The sequence below is a fragment of the Lepidochelys kempii genome, chromosome 10 (assembly GCF_965140265.1).
Source record: "Lepidochelys kempii isolate rLepKem1 chromosome 10, rLepKem1.hap2, whole genome shotgun sequence".
Taxonomy (NCBI): Eukaryota; Metazoa; Chordata; order Testudines; family Cheloniidae; genus Lepidochelys; species Lepidochelys kempii.
In genome coordinates this window covers 9,159,108-9,171,273 of record NC_133265.1, presented here as the reverse complement: position 1 = coordinate 9,171,273, position 12,166 = coordinate 9,159,108, and the positions used below count along the sequence as shown (strand labels likewise).

The window sequence follows — 12,166 nt, the reverse complement described above, 5'->3', positions numbered from 1 at the left end:
TGTGCAGGGTTTGCCTTTCCTGATGCGAACAACCCCCCAAAGCAGCATCCACCATATGTCAGTTTGCTGCACCCCTGTGAATGTAACAGGCAGCATTGGAAAGGCAGCTCCCGGTTAGCCCCGGGCTTGCCGGGACAGGCTGACTTGAACAGCAAAGCCCTGCTGTACGCAGGCTGAGACCGTAAATCAATCAAACGTCCTTTCGGCCCACTCAGACTTGCCGTTCTTCTATCTTCTCCTTTACCTTACGCTTTACGGGCTGGAGTCTGCAGGAAGAAGTACTCGATCTTCTATGGCTTTGTACCCTAGGGATATGTCTACATTGCAAAAAACCTGCCGCATCAGCAAGTTTCGGAGCCTGGGGCAACTGACTTGGTCTCATGCTACAGGGCTCAAAACAGTAACACAGACATTCCCGCTCGGGCTGGAGCCCAGGCTCTGAAACCCAGCGAGGGGTGGGTGTCTGGGCTAGGAGTGGAATGTCTGCACTGCTGGTTTTAGCCCCTTAGCGCAAGCTGACCCGAGCTGGGTGGCTCGCTGCCACAAGGATTTTTTGCCCATCACTATAACAGCTGGGCACCACACCAGCTGCAATGGATTTAGCCTCACAACACCCTGGGGAGGTAGCGCCATACTATTATCCCCATTGTGCAGATGGGAAAGTCTGTGAGAGAACAGTCACTTGAACCCATGTCCCAGGTAACCATTGGACATCCGTCCTCTCTCACATTTGACAACAGTACCTTTCAGAAGGGGCTACCTAACACCCCCAGCCTCCAAAGGCGCTCATTTAGAGTGGTGTCGGGTGGTATTATTTAGAGTGGGCAGGGCAGGGCCCATGTCTTTTATTTTCGGTAAAGCGTCATTAAAACAAATATTTTTTCTAGACTATATAAATAACAACAATAAGTGAGTAGAGAAGTTGGTCCACTACAGCCAGGTTCATTATAATGGAGTTTATAAAATGTAATGGGAGAGAGAGAGTGTGTGTGTGTGTGTGTGCCCTCTGCTGGGTAAAATCTGAATGGCTCAACTCTGTGACATAGGCCCTATACTGCTAAGAAGCAATGGCCATTCTCCTTTAGCTCAAGTGGTATTTATTATTAATTACTATTATTATTTGTACTCATATTTCACTAGTGCCCAGAGTTCCCTGGTCATATTTCAGGACCTGATCCTGCAGCCGTTAGAGAACCAAAATTCCCACTGTCTTCAAAGAAGTTTTGTCTGAGTGGGGACTGCAGCCCTAAGTCAGCATTTCGGATCATTGGTAACATTATCACGTGCCTGCAGAGTCACAAACTCCACCCACACAGACCCGTCCTGAGCCTGTCTCTCCAGCTGCATTTGGCCCGTTGACTGAACCACTTGGTTATTGCTAGTTGATCTCCTCCAGGCCATGAAGGAGTTTTCAATTTGCTGGGAAAAGCAGGGGAATAAGGACTTGTAGGAAGGTCTGTAGATGTCATCTCCCATCCCTGCCACCCTCCCCACCCCCCGGCCCCATGCCCAAGGCCATGGTGCTACCTGGGGCATTTCAAACTGCTCTTCTCAGGTACTTGTATAATAAGGATAAAAGTCACCTCTGTCTGGGGTGCTTTGGAAGCATTCAGAGAGTGGAGCAAACCTCCAACATCAGGAAAATCCCTCGTCTCCCTTTGAATTCCAACAGTGCACATGGTAAAGATCTTGGAGTGTGAAGGACGTGCTGCTTTCTAAGGGCCTGGGTCTTGAGCCCCTCAGCTCCCACTAACGTCAACGAAGGCAGTCAGCCTCTTCCAAGGCTGGGCCTGTATTACTAAAACACCATTCTGCATGTGAGCCTCCCTAATCAGCTGAGCCAACTCCCCCTGAAGTCAGAGGGAAACATTCCACCAATTTTCATGGGAGTTGGATTTGGCCCTAAATGTTTGCTGATTCTGGCCTCTTGGTTGGATGAGCTTGTGCCTGTTTATGATTAACCAGCTTGGCCTATAACCTCATGGGGAGGTATGACTATTTTTTTGCAACCTAGCTCCCACACATGGATAATACAGACCTGTATGTCTAATGGATCAGGATGAATAATTCACCATCAGTAATTTATCTAATGAATTTCACCTCTCTCTCTCTAGGCAAATTGTTCAGGAGTCACTTATAACTTCCACTCATCGATTCATCGTTTGAAATTACTCACCGAATATGCTCAGCAAATAAGTCACACTCTGTAGTTCGTTCAGGAGCAGTTCATCGCAACCGCTTGATATTCAAAATTCATTAGTTAATTCTGATTGGACATACAGATCATGTGGTACCAGTTCTGTTCCCTGATTGGATGAATCAGATTTTCAGTGTGAATACTCACCATTGCAAATTCAAAATTTTCTTTCTCCAGTTCCCCAATATTTGCTTCAAATCTGCTGTTTCTGCAAACATTTCTGCCAGCAAACTCACTCTTTAGCATATTCACCCTAAGTAAATACAAAAGCCCTTGATGGGGTATACTACTCATGCTCCACCCACAAGCATCGTCAGATGCTTCTACTGAAACATGCAGCAGTGCAGGAGGTAGCAAAGTTGACATTTAAGTGGCCATCTTTAGACTTCAGAGTCAACATGCCACTGCAATATGACTGGGGGCAGTTGCCAAACTTGCCACCACCTAGAGCAGTTGGGTGAAATTCAGTCCTGGCATAAGCAGTTGCAACTCCACAACTGATGCCATTGTTTGTCTGCCTGCAGACTCAGGCAGACAGCTCAGATTCACAAGTTTTTCATCACACGTGTAAGGACTAAAAACTATTTTCAAGTGGAAGCTTAACTCAGTCAAAACTGATAGCTCCACTTGAGAATATACCCCAAGTACCAAAGCCGGACTCCTGCTTTTCACTGATCAGCTACCCTCACTGGTGAAATTCTTACCCGTCACCTGGCAGGAAAGAGATGGATGAAGTTGTGCCTTTGAAGGAAAAATTCATTAGGCAGCTGTTCTATTTCAGCCCCTGGTCCCTGGACTCATGCAGTTGAGTTGGTAAGATGCCCTATAAGGAGAAGAAAGGGAAGGAGAATTCCCCAAGAAACTGGGCATTACTTGACCTCTCCTGAGGGACATAAGCGTTGGCCAATCAGGTTTGCAATGGTGTGGCCAGCTGAGCTTGTGTCTCATTAATACGCTGTTATTTTTTTTAAAGGAAATGCTGGCTCAGGCCCTTTGGATGGGTATAAGAGAAGCTGGCCAGCCCCTTGTAAACACGCAACGTCTTCCAGCACTCTTGGTGGTAGGTACGTACTATGTGTGACTGTCGGGAAGAGGTGTATTGGGGAGATCTGCTGTGATTCATGCAGCCATACTGGGCAGGAATTGAAGGTGGAGATGGGGGGTGGGGAATAATGTCAGGCTCTAAGAAGCAATAGCTACCCCTCTAACTTAGCCAGCATGGATTTGTTTTCATTGTGTTTTATGCCAGAGAGACTTTGAATTCACAGATAGTTTTATATTATATTTGTTACGTCAATGGAAGCCTTGGAAAACTAAACCTCAGAATTTTAACAAGCAAGAGCCTGCTCTGAAAACCCATTGACGATAATGAGGAGATTCCTTTGGAGCAGGCCTGTAGAGAGGCAATTTGATCAAATACATTAGAACAGTTAAAGTAACCTCCTGATACTGTACTTGTTTTGAATAATTGACTTAATTTAAGACATCAGTGGGGCGTGTTATTCAGTGGCTAGACCGGAGAGGGGTGTATCAGGGCTTCTGGGCCGGCAGTGCCACTTATCGGGTGACCTTTGGCAAGACCTTTGTACCCTTTTTCAAAAATGTCCCCGGCTTCTGGATGCCTCCCTTTTGGGGTCCAAAAATAAGACACTCAGGGGCTGATTTCAGAGGAGAAAGGCAGGTGACCAGAAATATCAGATTTTAGATGCCTCATGTTGGCCTCTCAGAAACCAAGGCAACCCCAAACTGATGGACACTTTTGAAGATTTAGGCTGTAACCAGGCCATTCCTCAGTTTCCCCATCTATAAAATAGTATCTCCCAGGGATAGTGAAGCTTACTGAATTGAAATCTGGAAAGGGCTTTGAGAGCCTCAGATAAGGGGCACTGTAGGACCGAAGTGTATTTACATGCACGTATGTTTAGTGGGGGTCTAGTGTAATAAACCTTTTGATCTAATCATTTACTAACATGCTTTAAAGATCCAGGGTCCAGTTCTGCTCCCCTGCCTTTATTCATGTCTAAAGTTACCTTAGTTCACTTGTGAGTCCGTTGATTTCAGTGGGATTGCTGGTGGTGTGAGGGTGTGGCTCTTTGTGAACAAAGGGGAGCAGAATCCAGCTCTAAATAACTATTGCAAATCTGGGAATAATAATAGTCAAAACGCAGCAAGGTCCACAGATTTAGCTACACAGAGCACAAAGGAAAACGTTTGCTGATACTCCCTCGCTGAACCTCCTTTATCTCTGTCTGCTTGACCAGCAGGTGAAGTATACAGAGGAAAATTCTTCCTTCATGCTCTGTGGGTGAAATTCATCCACTGAAATCAGTGGCGTTACGCCAGGAATTCATTTGGCCCCCATAGCTTCCCTTATCGCTTCCAGTGCCTGGAGGAGTGGTACTGCATCTTGTTTTTTTTTTTTAGACCCTCAAGATCTTGAGTGGGCATCAGGGAAATTGAGATCCCCAGAGGGACCCCAACCAAGATCTCTCTCCACGTAGTGCCAATCTATTCTGAGAGCAACAGGCTGTGGCCCAAGCAGCATCTTCTAAATGGAGCAACAGCTGGCAAACAGAGTCAGCTGCCCTTCCCCTTGGGATTCCTCCCCGTCAGCCAAGACTGGCTTGTCTAACCATGCGGCTACGTCTGCTGCCACCCCACGGCTCAGTATTGCAGTGAAACACTGCTCTGGGTTACGCACCCGCCGTCCCACAGAGTCAAGGGAGCTGCAGTGGTGGAACAGAGGGTAGTGCTTGGCGCTTAGTCTTTAATGACAAGAGCATCAGGGGTCAGGTCTGTGATGTCTCCTGGAGGAACAGCTCAAAAGGCACAGACCAGCCTTTAAGCGGCTCGCCTCCTGGACTGCGCTGCTAGGGCGAATGCATTCCCTGGGCTAAGGGAGGGAAGCTCTGGGGTCTGATTTCTGGCTGCCGATGGGCGGTTCCGCAGCCCAGAGCCCACGCAGAATCTCCGTCGTGCTCAGCATTATGGAGATGTCACTGACACGGGCTGCCTGCCCCCAGATGTGCCCCAACTTGCCACCAGATTTAGGGCTTGCGAGCACTCTTGGTTGCCCTATGCACTGCCTGCACTGGGGAATTCTCCCCTTGCCACAGGCCAGGGGCTCTTGGAGGACGTCTGCACTGCAGTTAAACACCCACGGTGGGCCCATGCCAGTTGACTCTACTCACGTAGCTCGGGCAAAGAGGCTGTTTAATTGCAGTGCAGACGTTTGGGCTCGGGCTACAACTCGAGCTCTGGGACCCTCCCACCTCACAGGGTCCTAGAGCCTGGGCTCCAGGCCGAGCTGGAATGTCTACACCACAATTAAACAACCCCTTCCTTAGCCCCTGAGCCCCGCAAGCCTGAGTCAGCTGGAACAGGCTAGCTGCAGATTTTTAATTGCAGGGTAGACACACCGTTGGGGCTTACAGGGTTCAGGGTAGATGGGAGAATTAATCTCTCCCTTTCTAGCCTCCCTCTTGGTAACAATCCTCCAGTTTGGGGGCAACCCAGTCTCTCACTATGTGCTGTGATGGGGCCCTATTGAATTCACAGGGGGTAACTGTAGCCTGCAGGGGACAGAATAGGGCCCCAGGATTCCCCACTGTGCTCCTTGCCAGATTCTCTGCTCTCCTCCTTTTCACAGCCTTGCAGGAAGCACTGCTCCCCATCTCTTTTCCTTCCGGTTTCACCCTCTGCCTGACCCGAAGCCAAGATGCCTGGTGGGTACAAAGGCGAGTGCGGGGACGATGTTGACCCCATGCCGTTCCTGAATCCCCCCGAGAAAGAGAAGCTGGAGGCCATGAACAAGCCCTATGACATCAAGAAGTCGTGCTGGGTCAAGGATGACAAGGAGGGTTTCGTTGCCGGGGAGATCCAGTCTGACAAGGGTGACCAAGTCGTTGTGAAGACTGTGACCAACCAGGTACAGTCGGCTCTGTGAGTTGGATGTGAGAATGACAGCAGCTCCCATGGGGTCACTGTCCTAACACTGCAGCTGCATCACCAGTGTAAGCCTCTAGATTTCAGGGCCTGGTTTCTCCCTCCTCCTTCTATGGAGCAGAGGCTTAAAATCAATGGAAATCCAGGGTATTATCTGGTGAGAGGGGGAAGGAACCAGGCCCAGGAGTTAACTGACCAAATAAGATTAGCCCTGAAGCCAAGTGGTGCGAGTAAGGATTACTCCTGTGAGTAAAGCTTTGCTGGATCAATACATTGTTAGTCTGAAGCCTGTAGCCTCCGGCAGGCTGAAAGTGGCAGTGGCTGCCTGGCAGGGCTTGAAGGAGAGCTTTGCCGTTTGCTTTGCAGCTCTCTCTTTCTGCCCATAGTTTTGTGGGAAGGATGCTCGTTAACAGTCTGAGCATCTTTCACACAAAGCCTCTGAGGTTTGGTCTGATTAGAATGTCCCTGTGCTGGATTGGCAGCCCGGGCGAGTGAAGCCTGCTCTCTCCAGGGCGGGCCCGGCATGGCGAGCACCAATCCACGTGCCCCCCGCCCTGCCCTGCTGACGTGCCTTCGGCCATGACCTGGCCTGAACCGTGCTAGGGCTGGAAGTTCAGTGTCCATGGGCCATGTAGGCCTTGGCCCTCTCTGCAGAGCCAGTCAAAAAGGTGTCGTTGACAATGAGTGCAGGAGGGGTTGAGATATGGCTGGGTGTCCATGGAGACCATCAGACCCATCTCACATAGCATCTGATGGGTGCTCACTGGCCTAACACCTTTCAGTGACTATTGAAAGAGGCTGGATTGAACCCAGGGACCATAGGGCATAAGGCTCTACATCCCATCTGCCAGTTACCTCTAACTCTGGGTCAAATATTCTGATGGAGACAGAATGCAGACCGACCCCACTTACATAGTGCTTCCCTATCTCCCCAGACCCTCACCATGAAGAAGGATGATATCCAGCAGATGAACCCACCGAAGTTCTACCAGGTCAGCGACATGGCCAACATGACCTTCCTGAACGAGGCCAGCGTCTTGGACAACCTACGGCAGCGTTACAGCCACATGAGGATCTATGTGAGTGGAAGGCTCGCAGGGGACAGCCGAGTAGCGTGTGGCAATGAACATGCCAGGCATTAGTGGGTCAGAAATAGTCGCTGACGCCAATTCAGAGGCCCAGATCCAGACCTGAGTTACTTCAGTGTAAATCTGGAGGAACTTTCTTCTTTCTGAGTTCCACTCCATTCAAACCCTCCTCCAGGCCTGCTTGGCTCTCACCTGGTTAAAGCAGATGCATGTCAGGCAGCCTGGATTCTCACGCTCGCTCTGCCTCTGTACGCAATCAGCCAAGTCAAGTCACCGCTCTGTGCCTCAGTTTCCCCATCTGTAAAACCGGGACAATGAATGACAGGTGTTGGAAGCACTCGTTCGTGCTTGTAAAGCCCTTTAGGATCCCTGAGTGCAAGGTGCTAGATGAGTGTCAGGCATTAGAGAGACCTGAAGTATCACCTGAGGTGGCACAATAAACCAGCTCCGTGCTTCCCATTGCAAACTGGTTTTCCTCATGCTGGCTGGTTTGTCTTCTCCTTCTCACCCTCCAGACGTACTCTGGTTTGTTCTGCGTGACCATCAACCCCTACAAGTGGCTGCCAATCTACGGAGCCCGGGTGGTCCAGATGTACAAGGGCAAGAAGCGTACTGAGATGCCCCCTCACCTCTTCTCCATCTCTGACAATGCCTATCATGACATGCTCCAAGGTGAGTGCGAAGGGCAAACCGGCTTCCCTACTCCCCCGGAGCCTCCATCCTTGTTCATCCCAACCACGGCTGCCCCTGGAGATCCCTCTGGGGCGGGGTGAGTTTCCCCCAGCAGTGAAAGTTGCTGCAAAGTTGGGCATCACCTGAGCTTTTGGGGAGGGAGAGACAAGCCAGGTCCCCCCTGCTGAATCCAGGGCTCTGATGCCACAGAGCCCCCCCCCATGGAAGGGCTCCTGCAGAGCATGTTCTGAAGATGGCACTTGCCCCTTCCTTGCCAACACCCATGGGTTAGGCTTCCCTGTGTGGATGGAAGAGGAAGGGCACATCTGGGAGCAGAGGGGCAGGGACCAAGGGTGTTATCCCCAAGCCCAGACTATGCACACCCTGCAGGACTGGTGCTTTGTTCCTAGGGGTTTCTGGAGAGCCTCATTAACCCTGGCCTTGTCCTGTTTGTTGTTCCCCCACAGACCGTGAAAACCAGTCTATGCTGATTACGTAAGTATTCCTTGGCAGTCTTCACTGCCGATCACTATGACGTGATCGGAATAACAGAGACTTGGTGGGATAACTCATATGACTGGAGTACTGTCATGGATGGTTATAAACTGTTCAGGAAGGACAGGCAGGGCAGAAAAGGTGGGGGAGTAGCACTGTATGTAAGGGAGCAGTATGACTGCTCAGAGCTCCGGTACGAAACTGCAGAAAAACCTGAGTGTCTCTGGATTAAGTTTAGAAGTGTGTGCAACAAGAGTGATGTAGTGGTGGGAGTCTGCTATAGACCACCGGACCAGGGGGATGAGGTGGATGAGGCTTTCTTCCGGCAGCTCATGGAAGCTACTAGATCGCATGCCCTGATTCTCATGGGTGACTTTAATTTTCCTGATATCTGCTGGGAGAGCAATACAGCGGTGCATAGACAATCCAGGAAGTTTTTGGAAAGCGTAGGGGACAATTTCCTGGCGCAAGTGCTAGAGGAGCCAACTAGGGGGGGTGCTTTTCTTGACCTGCTGCTCACAAACCGGGTAGAATTAGTGGGGGAAGCAAAAGTGGATGGGAATCTGGGAGGCAGTGACCATGAGTTGGTTGAGTTCAGGATCCTGACGCAGGGAACAAAGGTAAGCAGCAGGATACGGACCCTGGACTTCAGGAAAGCAGACTTCGACTCCCTCAGGGAACGGATGGCCAGGATCCCCTGGGGGACTAACTTGAAGGGGAAAGGAGTCCAGGAGAGCTGGCTGTATTTCAAGGAATCCCTGTTGAGGTTACAGGGACAAACCATCCCGATGAGTCGAAAGAATAGTAAATATGGCAGGCGACCAACTTGGCTTAATGGTGAAATCCTAGCGGATCTTAAACATAAAAAAGAAGCTTACAAGAAGTGGAAGGTTGGACATATGACCAGGGAAGAGTATAAAAATATTGCTCGGGCATGTAGGAATGTTATCAGGAGGGCCAAATCGCACCTGGAGCTGCAGCTAGCCAGAGATGTCAAGAGTAACAAGAAGGGTTTCTTCAGGTATGTTGGCAACAAGAAGAAAGCCAAGGAATGTGTGGGCCCCTTACTGAATGAGGGAGGCAACCTAGTGACAGAGGATGTGGAAAAAGCTAATGTACTCAATGCTTTTTTTGCCTCTGTTTTCATTAACAAGGTCAGCTCCCAGACTGCTGCGCTGGGCATCACAAAATGCGGAAGAGATGGCCAGCCCTCTGTGGAGATAGAGGCGGTTAGGGACTATTTAGAAAAGCTGGACGTGCACAAGTCCATGGGGCCGGACGAGTTGCATCCGAGAGTGCTGAAGGAATTGGCGGCTGTGATTGCAGAGCCACTGGCCATTATCTTTGAAAACTCGTGGCGAACCGGGGAAGTCCCGGATGACTGGAAAAAGGCTAATGTAGTGCCAATCTTTAAAAAAGGGAAGAAGGAAGATCCTGGGAACTACAGGCCAGTCAGCCTCACCTCAGTCCCTGGAAAAATCATGGAGCAGGTCCTCAAAGAATCAATCCTGAAGCACTTGCATGAGAGGAAAGTGATCAGGAACAGCCAGCATGGATTCACCAAGGGAAGGTCATGCCTGACTAATCTAATCGCCTTTTATGATGAGATTACTGGTTCTGTGGATGAAGGGAAAGCAGTGGATGTATTGTTTCTTGACTTTCGCAAAGCTTTTGACACGGTCTCCCATAGTATTCTTGTCAGCAAGTTAAGGAAGTATGGGCTGGATGAATGCACCATAAGGTGGGTAGAAAGCTGGCTAAATTGTCGGGCTCAACGGGTAGTGATCAATGGCTCCATGTCTAGTTGGCAGCCGGTATCAAGTGGAGTGCCCCAGGGGTCGGTCCTGGGGCCGGTTTTATTCAATATCTTCATAAATGATCTGGAGGATGGTGTGGATTGCACTCTCAGCAAATTTGCAGATGATACTAAACTGGGAGGAGTGGTAGATACGCTGGAGGGGAGGGATAGGATACAGAAGGACCTAGACCAATTGGAAGATTGGGCCAAAAGGAATCTGATGAGGTTCAATAAGGATAAGTGCAGGGTCCTGCACTTAGGACGGAAGAACCCAATGCACAGCTACAGACTAGGGACCGAATGGCTAGGCAGCAGTTCTGCAGAAAAGGACCTAGGGGTGACAGTGGACGAGAAGCTGGATATGAGTCAGCAGTGTGCCCTTGTTGCCAAGAAGGCCAATGGCATTTTGGGATGTATAAGTAGGGGCATAGCGAGCAGATCGAGGGACGTGATCGTTCCCCTCTATTCGACATTGGTGAGGCCTCATCTGGAGTACTGTGTCCAGTTTTGGGCCCCGCACTTCAAGAAGGATGTGGATAAATTGGAGAGAGTCCAGCGAAGGGCAACAAAAATGATTAGGGGACTGGAACACATGAGTTATGAGGAGAGGCTGAGGGAGCTGGGATTGTTTAGCCTGCAGAAGAGAAGAATGAGGGGGGATTTGATAGCTGCTTTCAACTACCTGAAAGGGGGTTCCAAAGAGGATGGCTCTAGACTGTTCTCAATGGTAGCAGATGACAGAACGAGGAGTAATGGTCTCAAGTTGCAGTGGGGGAGGTTTAGATTGGATATTAGGAAAAACTTTTTCACTAAGAGGGTGGTGAAACACTGGAATGCGTTACCTAGGGAGGTGGTAGAATCTCCTTCCTTAGAGGTTTTTAAGGTCAGGCTTGACAAAGCCCTGGCTGGGATGATTTAACTGGGAATTGGTCCTGCTTTGAGCAGGGGGTTGGACTAGATGACCTTCTGGGGTCCCTTCCAACCCTGATATTCTATGATTCTATGATTCTATTCTATGATTCAGCTGGTCATCTCCACTGAGCGAGAGGGGAACAGGGCTCAGGGAGAGGAGGTTGTATTAAGTCTGGGAGGGAAAGTTGTCCGGTGGTTAGAGCAAGGGCTGGCAGTCAGGATACCCCGGTTCTGTTCTTGACGGTCATGGACTAAGGTCCCGATTGTCCTTGGGAGTGTGGGTAGCAAGGGGGACAGGAGCCTTTCCCCACACTTGTGTGCCCTGCGCAAGGACCAGCTGCAAATGCCATCCCTGGGATTGGAAGGGGTGTGTGTGGGGGCGGGAATGTTCCCTCGATGCATCCCTGGGGGCTCTTAATTTTTCTGCTGATTCTCTGCAGGTTTAGTAGAGGCAAGATGCACAATCCCCAGCTCCGCCACAGTCTGCCCCCTTGCCATGCACAGATCGGTGAGCTCAGAGTCTCTCTGCAGTGTCCAGGATATAATTCAGCAAACTGAGATGATCCCCGCCATCCCAGCATGGACACTGTAGATATGTAATACCCCAGATTGCCCCCTCATGGCCTGGAATGGCCCTGCAGACACCCTGCCTCAGTTTCCCTCTGAGTTCTGAGAATAATACACTTCTACCCAGAATCTTCAAGAACAATATTACTTACAACACACACACACACACACACACAACCTTGGGCTAATTTATCAGATTAACCAGCTCCCCCTTTAGATTCAGGGTTTCACAGCCCTCCTTCTTGGGGATCTATGCTTCTGAGTTCGTCCTTTCAGGCTCAGCAGCTCCTCCTTGACTGAGCTTTCAGCCTTCTTTTGAGCACCCACCCAGTCAAATAATCAGTCTCTTGATCCTTCCCAGGTGGGTCTAATAACCCCAAGCCGCTGTCTGCGAGAGAGGGGAGCTTTGCTCCCTTCCCCCCCACTCTACCAGGCTCCAGGTCTCAGACCCTTAAAGGAACAGTGGTCTTGGATGGCCCTATATCTTTCCTC

The 12,166-nt window shown here is 50.0% G+C and overlaps 1 protein-coding gene across 1 annotated transcript in view; it reads left to right on the top strand.

Moving 5' to 3' along the window:
• Nucleotides 1–5,915: 5,915 nt before the first annotated feature.
• MYH16 (myosin heavy chain 16) overlaps nt 5,916–12,166 on the top strand; it is a 52,894-nt gene continuing 46,643 nt past the window's right edge. The window contains exons 1-4 of the mRNA XM_073361895.1: nt 5,916–6,125; nt 7,078–7,221; nt 7,746–7,902; nt 8,370–8,397. Coding sequence (XP_073217996.1) covers nt 5,916–6,125; nt 7,078–7,221; nt 7,746–7,902; nt 8,370–8,397 — 539 coding nt within the window. The remainder of the gene's footprint in view (nt 6,126–7,077; nt 7,222–7,745; nt 7,903–8,369; nt 8,398–12,166) is intronic.